Genomic DNA, 19,442 nt, shown 5'->3' with positions numbered 1-19,442 from the left:
TGTTTGATTTTCACTCTACTGAATTGATGCAATGATTGAACAGTTTGCTGCTAGTACTGATTCCCACTATAGTGAATTTTGATGGTACAAATAGCTTTTGGAAAGCCAATTGCAGCATTATTCTTTTTCTTGTATATTTCAGGATAATCATTAGTTATTTAATAATAAGTGTAACCTAATAACAATATATTTACATCTGTGTTTAAGTTACTTGTAAGAATCTATTAAGCCCAGGTACCAAACCACAAATTGGTGTCATGAAATCACACACTGCCAGTGGTTGAATCAAATAAACAGTATTATAGGATATTAATAGGAAGTCACAATTTGCTAAAATGACTACAAAATGTCATGAACAAGCCCCAAGAAATGAGAAATGAATTCAACACCCCAGGCCTCCAAATCCATATCATACATATTCTGAAGATGTTCACCTAGATCTGTGGAAGTTAAACTGACAATAGTGTACAACAGCTGACTTCCTATAAAAATTAGAAGAAGTATTCTGTACCTCAACTGAAGGCACAATGTGATTCCGTAGAAGTTCTAAAAGCTTGTAAGAACCCTGGTAAGACAAAGGAAAATGTCTATAATGACAAAGTATAAGACAACTGTCTCCTAAAAAATTTAAAACAATATTATAAATTACCAAACAAAGATGAAAATTAATTAGTCATGATGTGGTTTTAGTAATAAAGTGTCATACCTCCGGGCTCTGCAAATAACCCAACACATCTTCTGTTAAAGTCTCAAGAGCTTTATTAGTGGGTGCAAAAATAGTGTAAGGTCCGGGCCCTTCCAGGAGATCAGCAATATTGGATTTCTGCAGTGAAGAATTCAAATGAGATATCAAAAGGCTTATTTACACAGTCATTTTTAAGACCTGGCTCGGTCTGTGTCTCTAGCAGTTCCTTTTGTCTGCTGTTTTCTCCAGCACCTCCTATCCTTGTCTGGTGCTATGTGACAAGTGTCAGTTACATAAAGGACAGGTAAGGGAAATAACATGGGAAGCTTGGATAGTAGCATTGCTCAAGCATTGTTGCCCATGTATCTTTACAACAGTCGCCATTCTTGAGCTTCTCTAGTGTTTTTTGTTCTTTTTATTTAATTCTCCCATTTTGCTTGGATTTATTTTCTACATTACAATTTTGTTTTTTGTTTTGTTCATTTGTTTGAATTCTAGTATATGGCCTCTCTACCTGTTAACCTTTGTCTAGTGCTTTTTGATAACATATGCTTCTATCTTTTATATCTGTCCCTATATAACCAATTATCTGTTTTCTTGATTTATTTCTTTCGATTTGTCTAAACAAACATCATTGATGTTTCATTGTCAGCATGTCATGATCTGTGCCTCAACCGAGCTTTGTGCTGCCTACTGCCCTTTACAGTGCAGTTGTACACACATCGGCTTCTATGGGCATGTGTCAGTGAATAGACCACTGCTCAAATGCCATGTTTTTAACATGGCAGACCCCCTCCATGAATCAAGTAACTCATTAAACGTCAACGAAGGACATTCTGAACTTTTTTTTCAACAGGAACATCTTCTCTTAATATTTGACTCCAGTCTCAAATTATCTCTACTTTATTACCATCAAAAGTGATCTGAATCGGTTAAATTTTCCGTTGTCTTCTAGAATCTTTAGCAGGTTTTCCTAGAAAACAAAATGAGGGATAGGGTTAGATCACTGATTCTTAAATTACTGAACATGTAATAAGACCCGTCAAATTTCCTGAATTCAGCTTTTTTCATTACAGGTTTGCAAATAGTTACTATCTCAGAAACCTTGGGCATAAGGCAGCAGATAATTTGAATGAGAAACAGTAAATCATAGGACACACACATACATTGGCCAAGCTACAATAGACAATGTTATTGTGTACGTTATTTGAAAGTGAAGGGAAACTAGAATAATCTGGTCTGTCTTTAGAGAACCTTAAAATTAATCATTGAAATGATGTGAGGACATGAACTCAACTGAGAAGCTCCAACACTGGTGGCTTTGCCACAGTGTCACACGTTTCTGTATGTTATACATACATACAAACATACTGTACATCGATACACTTTCAAACTCATTTAATTCAATGCAAGGTCATGGGGACTCGAGCCTATTCTGACAGCAGACCTGAAGGGGTTACCAGTCTTTACATAAGCATTAGCTTTAGACAGTAAAATATTGAACATTTCAGCTATTACTGCCCTCTATGACTTTGCCATGCCATTTCTGTCATAAATGCAGCATGAGAAGTAATTCAGCTTATTCATCATTTACAGCATGCTTGGAACTCACAGTTGCATTCATGGCCATGCTCAAAGGCATGAATAAAATCAATACGGCAGAATTCTTCCTTCAGAAAATTTATCAAATACATGTTGAAAGGGAAATAGCATGGACACAAACCAGGAATCACATCTTTGCACAAAGGAAATCTGGGTTTTTCTGCACATTAACATCCATTTTTTGGTAATCTGATTACACAATCAAATAGTGCTTGCCCATAATAAAAATCTGGGACAAATTTCCTTGTGAAGAGATCACTTTGACCATATAAAGCATCGGATAGTGGCCACACGTAACACAACTATAAATGTAAATATATTTTCTGTCTATGTGTCAATATCCACGTACCGTATATACTCGCAGATAAGTTTTCCTGCGGGTACATCAGGACTTGACTTTACTGTATAATTTTTGGTATTTTATAATGTAAAATATAAATCAAATGCGGAAAACTCACGCTATTGGTGCAAGAGATTATAAGACACTAATGCCCACCTGAGAGAGTTACCACGGAGCACACTTTCTTTTCTTTTCTATGTGGGTGCAGCAATGTGCTGTATCCATGGGAGCCCCTAACCTCTCATTCTCTCTCTATTGTGCCTACGTGACCACACGTTAATACCCGAACATTTGCACTCATTTGTGTTTTTTGTATCTCACACCCTCATACACCTTTATCGTAAGAGCATCCCTTATCTATGATGGAGCATTGGATCAGAAGAAAATATGAAGCTGGTTTTAAATTAAATGTCATTGAAGTGGTGAAAGAAATTGGTAACTGTGCTGCTGCAACAAAATTCGATACGTCTGAGAAACTGGTGCGAGATTGGAGGAGGAAAGAAGATGTTGCATTTTTGAACGGGCGTATAATCGCGGTCTGATTTTATGATTGATTTTTTGGGTTTCAAAACCAAACTTATATGTGAGTATATACGGTTAGTAAAAACTGATTTGAATCTTGCATGAAAAAGTGACATCAAATCTCTATCTGTAGATATGCCAGATACATCCTCTTTAATAAAACCCCTGTGTGCATCCAGGTGTCCATGTGTGTGTGTCTTCTGGTGAAGTGCGCATGTGCGGGGCCACACGGCACGTGTTCAGTTTCTTCCTCTGCATTCCCTGTGCAGAGAGAGAGACAGACATACACACACAAGTGCGCGAGAGACAGACACACACACAGGCGCGCGCAAGACAGACACACACACACACAGGCCCACAAGAGACAGACACACACACAGGCGAGAGAGAGACACACACACAGACACAGAGGCGCGCGCTTAAGAGAGACACACACACAGACACAGAGGCGCGTGCTTAAGAGAGACTCTCACACACACGCGAGAGACAGACACATACACACACGCAGGCCCACGAGAGAGACACACACACACAGGCGCGCGCGTGCATTGTTGCAATGTTACTTTTCTTGGTTCTTTATTAAATTATGGATTTTTCAAATGTTCATTTTTTTCCCTGTGCTTAAAAAAAGTGTTTTTAGCGAGCGGGTTGTAAGGCTATAGCACAAACTCTTTCTATGTAGTTTAAGGTTTTCTTAGTGTTATTCAATGTTTTTACATTTAGTTTACTATTACGCTGTGCATTCAATGGTATAATTAACTATATTTGTGCTTAAAAAATATATATTTACATACAGTTCATACGGTCTGGAACGGATTAATTGTATTTACATACAATACTATGGGGGTAATTACTTTTGGAAGTTTTGGAGTTTTGGAACGAATTATGGTCGTGAAATGAGAGTCCACTGTATTACTATCAGACAAAATTACAGGCATTTTACGGAAATACAAACCAGTATTACTGAGAGAGAAAATTAAAGGCACACAATACAGTGACGCATATTACAGCCACATACAAGGTCCCTTGCCATTTAATATAGACTGTTCCTACTAATGTTTATGCACTACTGTTCTAGCGCTCGTTATTGTAACAGGCTTAATGTCTAGTATTTTAATAAAAGAAGTAAATTAAATATGGCTAAATTGTACAGGATACAATCCAAATACAAAAATGCATGTTAATGACAGTTGTAAAAGTGATCTTTGACAAACTATTCAGTTGTACATTTAAAGATTTCACCCTTCCAGCTTTTGAAATGTAAAATAACAATAAAGAAGCCACACAAAATGTTAGTTGTGCCTGAAGCACCCACCTATTAATTTGTAAATCAGCAATCACGAAGTTGAATCCTTTGATACAACTTTCATGAAACAAGTCAAAGCAATCTAATATGGACACACTTGGTTTTAAAATTCATAGAGAGTGACCTCCTGATTAAGGTGGACTTCTTTACTGAGAGCAGCACTATGAAGGGGATTATGTGTGGATTAAAGCTAAAATGTTCAGTTGCCTTTGACACTTCACCCATTGAAAGTAACCCTCATATGCCAAAATTTGTACTTGAAGCTAAGCCCTTTTTGACTGAAGGTAACCATACAGAGGATGATCATCAAGGGTCATTTCTCTAGATATACTGTGATCAATTGCTGGCAAGGAGATATGTTAAGTGAAAAGATCATGAGGAAATATCATGACAGGGGATGGACCTGACAAGAATTATACCAGGAAAGGGGAACCCACACAAGAGTGGCAGTGTGAATAGGCAGACACCATGGGCAGAGCATCCTATATAGACTTGCAATCTGTCACAGAAGGAACTACACCATTGATACTGACATAAAAGAAAGGCCAAGAGGCCAGGCAGATGGGTAGTGTTACAGGGTTTCTACATGGTATAAGTGTGACATTGTTGTGTGGAACAGGTAATATCAGTGACAACTAGGGCTTGTGGCTTTTTCAGTGTGCAATTGAGCTCAGGAATGCAGAGGTTCCTGGGGCTGCCAGAGATAGATTTTTGGGGAGACAAATTCATGACATTCTGTGGAATTTTCTGATCTTCAAAGTAGGTACGGAAATTGCTAACTCATTAACCCTACAGGAAGATTTAATAGCCAGGTGCTCACTGAATTTAGAATCAGGAGGTAAGTTGGGGGAAGAAGAGAAAAAGAAGTGAAGAAATCACTATTACTAACCCAAATTTATCAATTTTAATAAACTAGTCCAACTTGCTAGCAGCAAATCCCTAGTATATATTACTTCGATGTGCCCATTGCAACCATAAAATGGCTACCACTCCTTGGCTACAGTAGTAGCCAATGCAATAGTTTTAAACATGAGATATAGTTGAGGTAAAATGAGTCAACCTTGAGAATTAGGTTTGAAAAAGCTTTTTTAAATTTGTGAGGTCTCTTTCTAGTCTTGTTTTCATTGCCCTCTAGTCTTTGTTTAAATCCTTTCAAGACTTCATATTTTTTATTTATTATTGGGCTGATTTCTTTATCCAGGTGTCTTACAACAGCTCAGATATGACTGATTACACTTCTTTTACTAATTTGGAGCAGAGGCAGGTGAGTGGATTTCTTGTGGTTACATAGTGGTGTCAGTAGTGGGATTTAGGACCAGGAACTTGAGGATTTGTAGCCCAGAGTCTTACCCACTATACCATGCTGCCTTCCTTTGCTTCTAGAAAGAGTATAATCTAACTGAAGCACAGCAATATAAATTAGAGCAACTAATAGTATTATTCAGAAGTGAGGACTATAGTTTTGTAATCTTAGCAAATTGTCTTATTACTATAAAAATCTGTAAATTCATTTCACTGTACTTTACAGAGCACACAATGGAAATACTTTCAAACTGCAAAAAAAAAAAAAAAAGAGCCCATTGTTTGACTTGTTTGATCCCTGCTGGAACTCAAGAGGAGACACTCATAAAAATACCAGGGTATTTTTTTCTCAGGAGAGATAAAAGACAACATCTCCATTTTATCTGCTTCTGATCTCATTGTTGTTGGGAGAAACCAAAGCAATATTCTCTTTTTTGATTTTTTTTTTATGTGTGTTATCCAAGTTTGTGGAGCCCTGAAGTTTCACCTTCCTACTTTAGTACATTCACATGAAATTACGGTCAGACGTTTCGGCGAAATGTGAGGTTGTTGTTTTTTACTTGGTCTGTAAACTAATCTTTTTACATGACTTTCTGACTTACCAAAGTTATATTTTATACAATTGGTAGGATAGCATTATGTCACAACACATAAAATTCAGGTAGACTTGTTTTCTCTGTGTTGTCTAACTTGTAAATATGAGTTTGTAGGATATCCGCATGGAATTTTTAACACAGAAATGTGAACGCAGAATAAGACAAAAACAAAAAAAAAAAACAAAACTGGATATTCATCTTGTATTGCTTTGTGGCAACAGGGAGATGGAAAGCAGTACACAGTGTAACTCCAGCAGGATAAAACTTAACAGAACGGAAATGAATGGGACCCCTGCATTGTAGTCCACAGGAATTTTCTTACTGTACTAAGCCAGACAGAAAGCCCCTGGCACGTATTTGATTTATACTTTCTGAGAAGGCTGGCATCCTTCAACATCTGCAGTAAGATGCTCTTCTACGCGGTGGTGTGCTGGTGTGCTGGGGTGGCAGCATAAAGATGAAAGATGCCTCACGCCTGGACAAACTTGTTAAGAAGGCAGGCTCCATTGTAGGATTAAAGTTGGACAGTTTAACATCTGTGGCAGAGCGACGGGCATTAAGCAAATTCCTGTCAATCATGAAGAATCCACTGCATCCACTGAACAGGATCATCTCCAGACAGAGGAGTAGCTTCAGTGACAGACTGCTGTTCTTGTCCTGCTCCACTGACAGACTGAGGAGATCGTTCCTCCCCCACACTATGCGACTCTTCAATTCCACCCGGGGGAGTAAATGCGAACATTAATTTTATTTTAATTCTTCTCATTTTTATTACTATTTAATTTAATATTGTTTCTTTGTATCAGTATACTGCTGCTGGATTATGTGAATTTCCCCTTGGGATTAATAAAGTATCTATCTATCTATCTATCTATCTATCTATCTATCTATCTATCTATCTATCTATCTATCTATCTATCTATCTATCTATCTATCTATCTATCTATCTATCTATCTATCTAGAACTACAGACAAATATCAATGAAAATGGAAAGGAAGAATGGGCATTGAAACAGACATTCACAAAAAAATAAAAAACAAAAGTGAAGATCTTTAACATAGCCACGCCACATTTAGAAGTTTACAGGAAAGTGCGTAACCAAGATGGTGTCAAGTAATTAAAAAAAATCCAAAAGACTGGTTAGATTACTAAGGTTATCCTTGGCACCTTTTCAGTCAAAATCACCACAATATTGTTACATGCCAGAACAGAATTGCAATACACACAGAAATTATAGAAATTACTGATTATTGCAGGGGTATCACAGATAGAAAGCTAAGAAACCAAATTCCATTATCATCAAAATTGTAAAAACAGTCCCATAAAGGCACACTGATTTGATAACCTCATGCTCGACTCACCCTAACACTTATGATGTCATATGTTGGTGTGCATTGTAAAGGCACCAGCAGTATAACAATGCTCAATCAGATGATCCAAAAAACAATAAACAGGAAAGGACTAATTGAAAGCAAAAACAAAAAGGAAAAATATCCAACTCAGTATGAAAACCTGGTTGGACACCCCCTGCTGATGCTGGTTGCTTTAAAATTTGCACTCAGCTTTTATAATGATAAATGAAATGTTAGTACAGTGTTTATTTCTAATCAAATACTCATTCTCACCAGTGTCTTTTTCTAAACCTACCTTTGTGTTACTTTCAACAGTGGCTTCTACTTTTTCCATGAGTTTGTTGATAATGTGAATCAGGCCATTGGACGTCACAATATCCCCTTGTAGAATGCTTCCTTTCTTTTTACTGCCATGAATCCTAATTTTCAATTGCTGATCCTGGTAAAAAGGACTCATTTTAATTCTTTTATTTAAAAAACAATATTTTGTAACTTATCTGCTTTAACTAATTTTTCCAACAATGAATTTCATCGGTTCAGAGGTTTTGTAGTATGTATCATGTAAAGTAGAGACTGGGAGAAATAGGAAACATGGAAACTTTTATGCTTCCTTTATTTGTTTGGTTTACAAAGTAATCAAATGTGTAGTCTTCTTGGCCTGAAAGGTCTTTGATATCTGGATGAACTCGATCCAGTTATAGAGATAAGCAGGTGACCTGGTCACATTCTTTATTTAATAGTCAGGCTAGAATCAGGACCACTGCACCCAATACACTGAAGTTATCAGAAAATAATTTATAACTGACCTTGTGCCATGATCTAAACAAAATTTCTGCAAAATTCAGTCTGTGAAGAGATACAAAGCCATTTCAAAGACTATGGGATGGTACTTCTCCACAGTCAGAGACGTAATGGTCAAATGGGAAGGAGTCCCATTTGGGGAAGGAGTCAATACTATAATGAGTGGATATATAACCAAACTCCTACTCAAGAACAAGGCGTGAAATTTTAACAAAAAACTCCAAAACCTGATTTGGTTAGATAACATATGGAATATGCAGCCTAAAAAAATTGAGTGAGGAAAGTAAAAACTTATTTTTAAATATCACAGACCATTTGTTAGGTTCATTATAACATATAACATTTTTCCCCAATAGTAATGGGTTCAAATCTTGGCAGTTAAGCTCATAATATAATAAAATATAAGGCTGAAAATATTGTAATACTTCATCATTGACAGGCTCTCCAGACTTCCCCGTGAGAGTGTAATAAATGTCCATTTTCTTCAGCATCTCTGTGTTAATCTCTCCAGCAGTCATATGCAACTTTGCAAGGTACCGTGTGTTGAGTTTATCAGCCAGCAGTGATTTCAACTGTTGATCAGAAAACAGGATTCAAGAAGTTAGAAGTATGGGATGGCAAACTTTGTTAGGCACCATGCATCAACAAAAAAAGTCAAGCATGTTCAGTTTTCTACTGTAGTACTGCACCCTAAACCAACTGAATAATAAAGTACTTTCCATGGTGAACATCATCAACATCTGAACTGCTAGGCCATGTTAGTGATCAAATGAGGTGCAAATGTGGTTGATGTTTCAATGTTATTATAAATCCTATCATTATAATATACTTTCACTATTTTTGCCTTTAACTTATCTTTCCTTCTTATATGCAGTAGCAATCAAAATTACAGAACAATTTATGAAAAATTCGGACATGAGTGTCAGTAGGCTTTGCGTTACCTGAACTATTCCAATACATTCCAGTAATTATTTACCGCTCTGATGCTGATCGGAATAGGCCATTAAATTAGCAATTGATGGAAGAATCTATATATATAATTCACTAAGGGCACGCAAGACAGTGAGCGCAAGCAAGACAGAGAGCGCACGCAAGACAGAGAGCCACGCCTGCCAATTCACAGAGCCCCGCCCGCTAACTCTAAGACCATGAGATACGCTCGACAGAGCCCCGCCCGCCAACTCTAAATAAGGACAAGCAAGACAGAGAGCGCACACAAGACAGAGAGCCACGCCCACCAACTCACAGAGCCCCGCCAACCGTCTCTAATCCTACTTCCGCGTGCACTGTCGCTCTCGATCAAACAGCAGTAATTAGCAAACAAACAAAGACAACTGGCAGTAACAGTGCAAAATTCACAATTGGTATGCCAGTTTGAAAAGATAAGTTTTGAGGGTAGTTTTAAAATGTGTTATTGATTTGAGCTGATGTATATGAGAGTGAAGAGAATTCCCGAGTTGAGGAGCACTATAAGAGACGCTGGAGCTCCCATAGCACAGAGTTTGATGTGTGGTACAGAAAGTAGAGCTGCAGATGAGGATCTGAGTGAGCGAGAGGTGTGTCAGTCTGTAGGAGATCAGTAAGGTTGTGGAGAGCTTTAAATGTTAAGAGCGGTATTTAGTATTGTATTGGGAGCCAGCGAAGTTGAGAGAGCATAGGTGTAATATGTTCAGTGGATTTAGAACAGCAGGTTATTATCTTGGCAGCAGAATTTTGAATACATTGTAAGCGATGGATACGTTTTTGTGGGATAACAGATAGAATACCATTACAGTAATCTATACTTAAGGTGATTCGGGCATTAACCAATACCTTAGTACTGTGTTGCGTATGAACAGGACGAAGTCTAGAAATGTTTCGGAAAAAGCAGTCCGAGAAATGTTACTTATACGGGAGGAATTACTTAATAATAATAATAATAATTATTATTATTATTTAATAATTGCCATGATTAGTTTATAAATGGATATAAATAATTGCATGTAAACGATTCGCCAAAATCTGTTGTATGTAATCAATACTGTTTTAAACGTTATTGTTTTTTCATCAGAAAACCCGGTTTCCACGTCTACCTGTATTAGTTTAAATGGCACTTTTACCACTCGCAATAGGGAGGATGCGCTGACTTATTGTGTCGACTGGGCAACAGAGTGAATGTGGCGTCTATCTATATATGTCTATGTTTTCCATAGCCTGCTACAGGAAGGTACACTCTCGACGGTGGTTCCCTAAGTCTTTATTATACTGAATTCCTTTCTCACCGTTTTCCGTTCCTATTCTTACACCACTGAAAGCTACCGCGAGCTTCGGCTAGTTCATAATTAATTCCAGATTGATGGTATTTGAAGGTTCCTCTAGAGTGCATCTTTCTCTTGCAAGATTTGGCCGAAAAACCAATCAGCACATCATCATCTCATAACAGGCTTAAGTTTTGAGTTTGGTATTTTTCCATCCAGCCGTTTTAGCTGCAGACTGTGCTCAAGAAACTGTGACATAGACACAGACATGCACACATTATTGAGATATCGATGTTTTCGGCCTCAGGGGACCCTAAAACGTCAAGATCCATAGAAAACCAGAGATCGACATTTATGACGAATCTAAAGATAGACGATAGGTTATGGTTGTGGAAAAGCAAAAATTGTTTCTTTCAAATATTAATGACTGTCACTGCTCATTATTTAAAGTCATAGTAGTTGTAAGCATGATTGTAGTTCTACTAGAATGTTTTAAAAAATAACCAAGGCAAAAAAGTCATTCAAAAGATCCATTTAATTTTGAAAAATCACAGCAATAAAAATTAGAGAACCGTATTGCAAAAGAAGCCTGCAAATGAATTTCTTCAATGCTTTTTGATGATTACAGTTTCAAATTTTCCCTTTCCCTTTCCCCTTAACCTTTAAATTCTAAAATATTGAACTCATAAATATACTGTATTAAGTTCAAAGACAAATCTAAATTTGCCTAGTTGGAGTGAATGTGACCTGACAATGAACTGGCATGTCTTCTAATATTGTATTTCTTAACCTTGACTCCACCTTGGAAAATGGATGCAAGCAATAGTATGGCAGGATTCTAATAATTCAGATTTTTTAGTTTAGATTTTTTACAGAGTAATAATATTTAGAATGTATATTTATATCAACTGAATTGACTTGTGTATTCTACTAATCACAGTACTTTTATTACTAACAAAGACATGATTTTTAAAAAAAGGTGTGCTACTTCTCATGCAAGTTAGTAGAATGATTCATAAAGTAAATAATAATAATAACAATCCTAGAATCTCTTAATCTGTATTATAAACATAAAAAAAAAATCATCTCGGGAAAGTGGACACACAAGACCACAACTCACCGATACTCCCTTAAATCCCTTATTAACAGGAACGAATATGGTGAAAGGACCCTGGCTTGTTAATCTCCAGCCCAATGATGAATCTGAAACAATGAGCCACAATGAGATTATGTATCAAATCAGGAAAGTGAAGATGTGAAATTAAATAAATATTATTTTCTGTTTGTTCACCTACCAAAAAGTGATATGGCATTAGACAACTGTCCAGTCCATTTCCCGTCTGCCTCAGTGTTGAGTTCCTGTAAACGAGCCATGATATTTCCATAGCAAGTAATGCCATTGCCTACAAAACCTTCATTACATGTGCAGCTGGGAAAGGAAAACAAAAAACATTTTAAGATTTCATTATAAATTATTATTATTGTTACCGGGGGCGGCACGGTGGCGCAGTGGTAGCGCTGCTGCCTCGCAGTTAGGACACCTGGCTTTGCTTCCCGGGTCCTCCCTGCATAGAGTTTGCATGTTCTTCCAATGTCTGTGTGGGTTTCCTCCGGGTGCTCCAGTTTCCTCCCACAGTCCAAAGACATGCAGGTTAGGTGCATTGGCGATCCTAAATTGTCCCTAGTGTGTGCTTGGTATGTGTGTGCCCTGCAGTGGGAGGGCACCCTGCCCAGGGTTTGTTCCTGCCTTGCACCCTGTGCTGGTTGGGATTGGCTCCAGCAGACCCCCGTGACCCTGTGTTAGGATATAGCGGGTTGAATAACGGATGGATGGATTATTGTTACCTGGCTTCTTTCTGTGTGGGGTTGGAGCCTGTTTTCCTGATGTCTTCATTTTTTTTTCTTTTACATCCCAAAGATGCGCACTTTGTATTGATTGGTAATTGTACGACTAAGTATATGAATGTGGGTGCTGTGCAATAAACTGTCTGGGGGTGATTCCTGCCTGGATTGGCTCTGGTACCCAATGACCCTGAATTCAATTCAGTAGGTTTCATAATGAATGGTTACTATTATCAAAAAAAGTGGAGGGAAGATTAGGACATTATATCTAGGTGGATGTTCAGTGTTTCACCCCAAACATTTTGACATCAGTTAAAGAACTAAAAGAGACAACATGAATAAGAAGATCCTACCTTGAACCAGGAAGAATTTGTATAACAGAGGAGATAGAAGTAGTAATGGAAAAGACAAAAAAGATTCAGTTATAAAAGGAGAAAGGCCAGCATGGGAGCAGGTCAAAAACGGGATATCTGTTATGTTGTTTTTGGGGCTTCCCAATTCCTTTGATATTATAGAGGAAGACAACAGGGGAGAATCACAACACGTTAAAAATTATGCTTTGGCTGCTGCAGCTTTCATTCTGGTGAGATCCTACAGTCGATAATACAAATATTTGATTACATTCAAATAATCTTTTATCAATGTGTTTTGCATCCAGCAAATGTTATTTTACACTGTATAGCACCTTTCAGTTATTAGCACTATCCCTTAGTGCATGCTTACCGAATAACAATTCTGGTTAACCTGTTAAAATTTTGCTCATTTTGAATACATTTTTCTCATTGCTCTGTTGTGATTCTCCGAAAGGCTTTAACTTCAGGAAATATTAATACATGAGTAATGTTGTAATGAATTAGTAGAAATCCTTTTATCATCTAATTTTCTATGCAAGGTGTCTTCGTATTTTTAGCTTTAGCATTTTGTAATTGCATTGCTAGGATTAGTTGCACTGTTACTAAGAGCTGCCTCCCAGAATGCACTAATGCAAATATTCATGGATGTTTTGCCATATAACCCAGTGTGGCATTCAGTGCTGCATCCATGATTACAAATTTTAACCTTGATCTACTGTGTATGAAAGAGCTCTTAGTGATTAGTGTCTGGTATGGTATTTGACTCAGGACTCCTCTTTCTCAACATTGTTTACTGTCTAGATTCTTGGTATTAGTGTGTTTTCTGGTTACTAATGTTATGTCAGCGAACTAAGTAAATTTTGAAAAATGACAGGGAGAAGAGATGAGTAACAGGAAAGGGTTAAAACTGGGAGATCAAAAGCCAAAATGAGAAAGATTGTGGTCAAGGATACAGGGCAAAAAGATCAAAACCAGGAAAAAATGCAAAAAATGTTTTATATAGGTAACTCGGATAAGCAAATGAATTCTCACATGATGTTTTATTCTGTCACATTGTTACCTGAAGTCCACATTCTCAGAGGACATGGTCCTAGCAACATGTGAAGCAAATATAAAAGAAAATATAGTGGCAATCATAAGAAATACAAAATGGTGGACAAAACAGTCTAAAGAAATGACATAACTTAATTGAATATCCAAAGATAAATACAATAATCACCATCTGGAGTCTCAAAAATCCCTAAGAAAGATTGTTTCATTTCAAAAATGTATGCAAAAAAAAAACATATTTAAAAAAAACAAAAAAACAGAATCCTAATAGCTAAATCCTGACAATATTTCTTTCAGCCTTGTTAACCATTTACAGCTTCGGTTCTGACTTTAGGTTTCCTTTGGTTTAAATCCTCACTACTGTTTCTTTGACAAACGTACTTCTATCAGTCCAGTCAGACCTTCCTACCAGGTTACTGCTTCCCTTCTTGCCAGGCAACTCAGAAGGATTAAAAAAGCTGGTAGGCTTTGTCTAGGCTGTGGTCCATCAGATAATTCTGCATGACAGGTCTGGTATTATGGCAATTGCGGAAAAAAAAAATTAAAAGCAAGATTTTAAAAAAGAAGTAGTTTTGACATAATATTTACCTTACCTAGTTTAGTAAAGGAAAAAAATGTATTTTATGATATTTAGATGGCTTTTATTTAATTATGAATTTTTTCACAACCTAATGACTAATTTACAGCATATATATCAGCATATATTAAGCATGTCTATATATATCCGTACTGACCCCTACTCTCTCTTCTGTTTCTTTTTCCGGTTTCTTTGTGGTGGCGGCCTGCGCCACCACCAACCTACTCAAAGCATCATGATGCTCCAACATTGATGGACTAAAAGCCAGAAGTCCACGTGATCATCATCATCATCATCATCATCATCATCATCATCAAATCCTTCCGTGAAAACCATAAATACAAAGAGGACTGTTTCATTTATGTTAGGTAGATTGCCCAGAGGGGACTGGGCGGTCTCATGGCCTGGAATCCCTGCAGATTTTATTTTTTTCTCCGGCCGTCTGGAGTTTTTTTTTGTTTTTTCTGTCCCCCCTGGCCATTGGACCTTACTCTTATTCTATGTTAATTAATGTTGACTTATTTTATTTCTTTTTCTTACTGTGTCTCTTATTTCTCTATTCTTCATTATGTAAAGCACTTTGAGCTACATTTTTTTGTATGAAAATGTGCTATATAAATAAATGTTGTTGTTGTTGTTGTTATATATGAATGTAAGACAAGGTCTGTAATATGGTTTGCATATTTGCAGCTGGAGATCCACAAAGGGAGAAAATGAATCACGTATCATAAAGTAGTTTTTATTCCCGATACGTGATTCATTTTCTCCCTTTGTGGATCTCCAGCTGCATATATGCAAACTGTATCACAGACCTTCTCTTCCACTCGTACAGCCTTTGGGCAAGAAGCCCTCCAATGTATTAGATGATGGGAAACTTCTGCAATCCGTGAAGCACACAGCTATGAAAAACTCTTCTTCCTCCATAGTTGTATCAGGCATGATGTAACTCCGAAATGTTTATGATTCAAACCACCAACGAACACGCGGAAGATGTCAGCCATCATGCAACAATCCACAAAATGAGTTTTATATGAACTTATTACAGAAACACACTGCCAACGAAGCTAATACAGATCTGAAACTACGAAGAAACATTCTAAACTCCTCACAACATGCGGACAGACGATTACTGAGGAATGGACCAATCAGATCCAGGACACAGCTTCCAAAAACCGTATTTCTAAATGACATACACTCAACAAAAAATGGAATAAACTCACTGGAAATCAACATACTAACAAACCTCAATCTGGAGTATACAACTTATCCAAAAGGCAGCTCTCCACCACAGAACACAATATTCTTGCCAGAGGAATGAAATTCAACCATAAAGACTCATCCGACATGAACTTCCTAGGTTCCTTAAAACACATCTTATTAACCGAAAAAATACGGACAGAAAATGCACAAGAAATAAGGTGCAACATCGCCAGCCAGTTACACACAGGCAAACCAACCACACCTACTTTTACTAAAGAACGGAAAGCTCTTTGATTGCTACGAAATGACAATAGCATCATTAAAACAACAGTCGACAAAGGAGGCACAACTGTCATATTAGAAAAGGAACAACACACCACAGCTATGGAAGAAATGCTTTCTGACACTAACACATATCAACAGCTGAATAATGACCCAACTCAAACCACACTTAACAGAGTAAACACTATTCTGACCAAACTCCAAAATAACAACCGCCTGGTTGCACAGAACTATTACAAAATGAAATCCACCGATGGTAACTGCCCTGAATTTTACGGACTCCCAGAAATACATAAAACACTACTGAAATTCAGACCAGTGGTCAGCCTAATAGGCAGACCATCTTACAACTTGTCAAAAAGACTTTTCCAGTTACTCAAACATTTAACTTATGACTCGGAATATTCTGTGAACAGCGCTGAGTTGATATTACAACGATTGAAAGACGTATCCATCGCCGAGGATGCGGTCATGGTCTCGTTTGACGTTGTGCCGCTATATACCATGATTCAGATTCATTTGGCCACAGAAACACTATTAATGAGACTGGAAAGTGACCCCACCATAGAGACAAGAACCAAGCTGTCCACTAAAGACATAATGCACCTAATATCACTTTGCCAAAAAACTCACTTTCATTTCAGCGGCAAATACTACATTCAAAAAGAAGGCAATCGGTCCAATCAGGACTTCTAGCGGAACTGGTAATGCAGCGATTTGAAAATGCGGCTCTATCCCAGTTCACACCCAAAATTTGGATATGCTACGTAGACGACACATTCGTCATACTAAAAAATGACCAGCTGAATGAGTTCTACAACCACATCAACACAATATTCCCTGCAAACCAATTCACCATGGAAAAAGAAATGAATCGACACATCAGCTTTCTGGACATCTACATTGAAAAAAATAATGACGCCACCCTGACCACAAGTGTTTACTGTAAGAAATGCTATGCAGACAAGATATTATACTTCGCCAGCAAGCACCCAGTACCTCATAAACGGAGCTGTGTTAAAACTCTATTCAGAAAAGTCCACGCCCATTGTAATACGAAGGAGACAAAAATGAATGAAAGACGCTATCTCTTCTGTCTTTTCACTTCAAACGGATACTCAAAAACATTAATTAATTGAAGCTTACACAGAAGACGCCAAAAAACTCAGCAAACAATCGACTTGAACCAGAACTCCCACCCCACCTGGTACTCACTTCCTTATTACCACAAGGTGTCTGAAGGTGCAACACACATCCTGGCCAAGTCAGGCATCAGAATAGCACACAAACCTACGAACAATCTGCGCATGGTCCTCTTTAATGCTTAAAACAAGAAATCAACAGCAGAAACACGAAATGCAGTTTATAGCATTCCATGCAGTTCATGCTCAGCGGTATTCATTGGACAAACATCAAAAAGAATCGCAGCACGTACACAGGAACATCGCAACGCCATCTCTCACGATCACTGATCTATACACATACTAAATCAACAGGACATACATTTAACTGGGACAATGTACAAGTAAGATTTAAAGGCAGTACTAAAAGTGCCAGAGAGCTGGCTGAATCTTGGCTATCAAATGAGAACGCCATCAACAGACACTTGGACATAAATCCAGCATATGCAAACTTAAGAAGAACATGTTCATAATAAATAAAACTTTACAACCAATACCACCCCCCCCTCCTGATCACACTGACTTGCCCCCCACCCCAACTCCATGTATTTTTTGCTATATATTGCCTTTGACTCTTGTAAGTCTAAGCATTATCCTCTGATGAAGACCCCTGGCATGGGCTGAAAGCTCAGGAATAAAAACTACTTTATGATACGTGATTCATTTTCTCCCTTTGTGGATCTCCAGCTGCAAATACATGTGCGTATGGGAGGCAGCTAAAGGGTCTAAATTAGTGTAATTCCATGCCAGACCAGGGGGTGGCGGAGTACACTGACCTTTTTTCTCTCTTTCCTGCAGACCGCCTGGCCCTGATGACGCCACTTCCGGTTCCAGACCTTTTGATGACGTCACATCCGGGTCTGAGCCTATGGAAGAGGGCCTTTCCGCTTCCACCCTGAATGACCTTACTTCCGTTGCTGGCCTTTAAAGCCGTCATATTTACCCTAATTCATCAGTGAACAATTTATCCTTTTGCAGCCAGGAAATATTATATAGGTGGGTGCCCCAAACCTATATATGCTTTTGGCATCTGTTACTTGTGTTACTTGTATATATATATATAGTGAACGCTGACCCGGACACAGACAGGCAGACACGTTTGAATCACCCCACACACGTTTATTCATTGTCTATTATTTACAGTTAAGTTCTCAACAACCCCAAAGTCCCCAAAGTCCTGGCCACAACACTATGCCTTCTCACTTCAGGCTGCCCCCTGGTCTCCTCCCAGACCTCATCCGTCTTCCACCCGACTCAAGTCCTGAATGAAGGGAGGCGGCCCTTTTATATTCACCCGGATATGCTCCAGGTGTGTCCCAGCAATCTTCCACCGACACACCCCAGTGTGGCGGAAGTACCGGCTACATCCCCGGAAGCACTGCGGGTGTCCCTGCTCCTCTTTCCCACAGCACTTCCGGTGTGTGGCGATAGTGCTGAGTTCCAAGGCTCCAAGGCTCCAAAGGCACAGGGGCGCCCCCTGGTGGTGACCACGAGCCCCTAAAGGGTTGAGCTTCAAAGACCCCTAAAGGTACCAGGGCAATCGCCCCCACATGGTCTGGGGAAGGCATGAGCCCTCTTCCGGTCCCCAGCCATCTCCGACAATATATAATGTATATTTTGCTGCCCTTTTTAACATGATTATGTTGTCTCCATATGTATTTAATTTAAGATATGGTTTTCCATATCTGTCAAGGACAAAACGGCATTTCAAATGGTTAAATGCTGTTTTTTTTAACAGTATCAGCCTCATTAGGTTAAGTGACTTGGATTTGTAATGAGACAATTTAAATGAAAGATGAATAACTTGAAATACTGAGACATTGACCAGTGCTAGAAAAATATTGTAGCATCAAGTCAGGATATTAAGAATACAGAATTAATTGAACATAGGAGTCAAGACAATAAGAATTGATTGACCCCACAGTATGGTCAGCATTTGTACAGTAATTACAAAAGGGTCAAAGGTATAAAAAAATCAATAAGAGAAAAGCAAATCTAAAATATAAGACAGGAAAAGAATGGCTTCTGCCCCTACTTGAACATTTTAATCAATGGCGCCTGGGGACAAGAGTAGGAGTCATAAGATTCAAGAAGCCTTCACTGAGAGGGTTTGGCCTAGGCTAGTGACATGTCAGAAACACACTGAGATATACTCAGATATCAAGATGGAGTCCTCTGTGAAGCAGGACAGTTTTTGTTGCTGTTCATCATTA

At 38.1% G+C, this 19,442-nt stretch overlaps 1 protein-coding gene across 2 annotated transcripts in view; it reads right to left on the bottom strand.

Annotated features, from left to right (window-relative positions):
• The window catches only part of stab2 (stabilin 2), a 247,856-nt gene that overhangs the window by 157,468 nt on the left and 70,946 nt on the right, over positions 1–19,442 (bottom strand). For both annotated transcript variants that reach the window (XM_039761804.1, XM_039761805.1), the window contains exons 10-16: positions 12,040–12,173; positions 11,865–11,947; positions 8,933–9,079; positions 8,002–8,145; positions 1,596–1,658; positions 707–823; positions 512–565 (exon numbers count right to left, since the gene is read on the bottom strand). In XM_039761804.1, the coding sequence (XP_039617738.1) occupies positions 512–565; positions 707–823; positions 1,596–1,658; positions 8,002–8,145; positions 8,933–9,079; positions 11,865–11,947; positions 12,040–12,173 (742 nt within the window). The remainder of the gene's footprint in view (positions 1–511; positions 566–706; positions 824–1,595; positions 1,659–8,001; positions 8,146–8,932; positions 9,080–11,864; positions 11,948–12,039; positions 12,174–19,442) is intronic.

Source organism: Polypterus senegalus, chromosome 8 (assembly GCF_016835505.1).
Source record: "Polypterus senegalus isolate Bchr_013 chromosome 8, ASM1683550v1, whole genome shotgun sequence".
Taxonomy (NCBI): domain Eukaryota; kingdom Metazoa; phylum Chordata; class Cladistia; order Polypteriformes; family Polypteridae; genus Polypterus; species Polypterus senegalus.
Note: the sequence above shows the minus strand (reverse complement) of the source record. Positions and strands in the feature narration are given on the sequence as shown.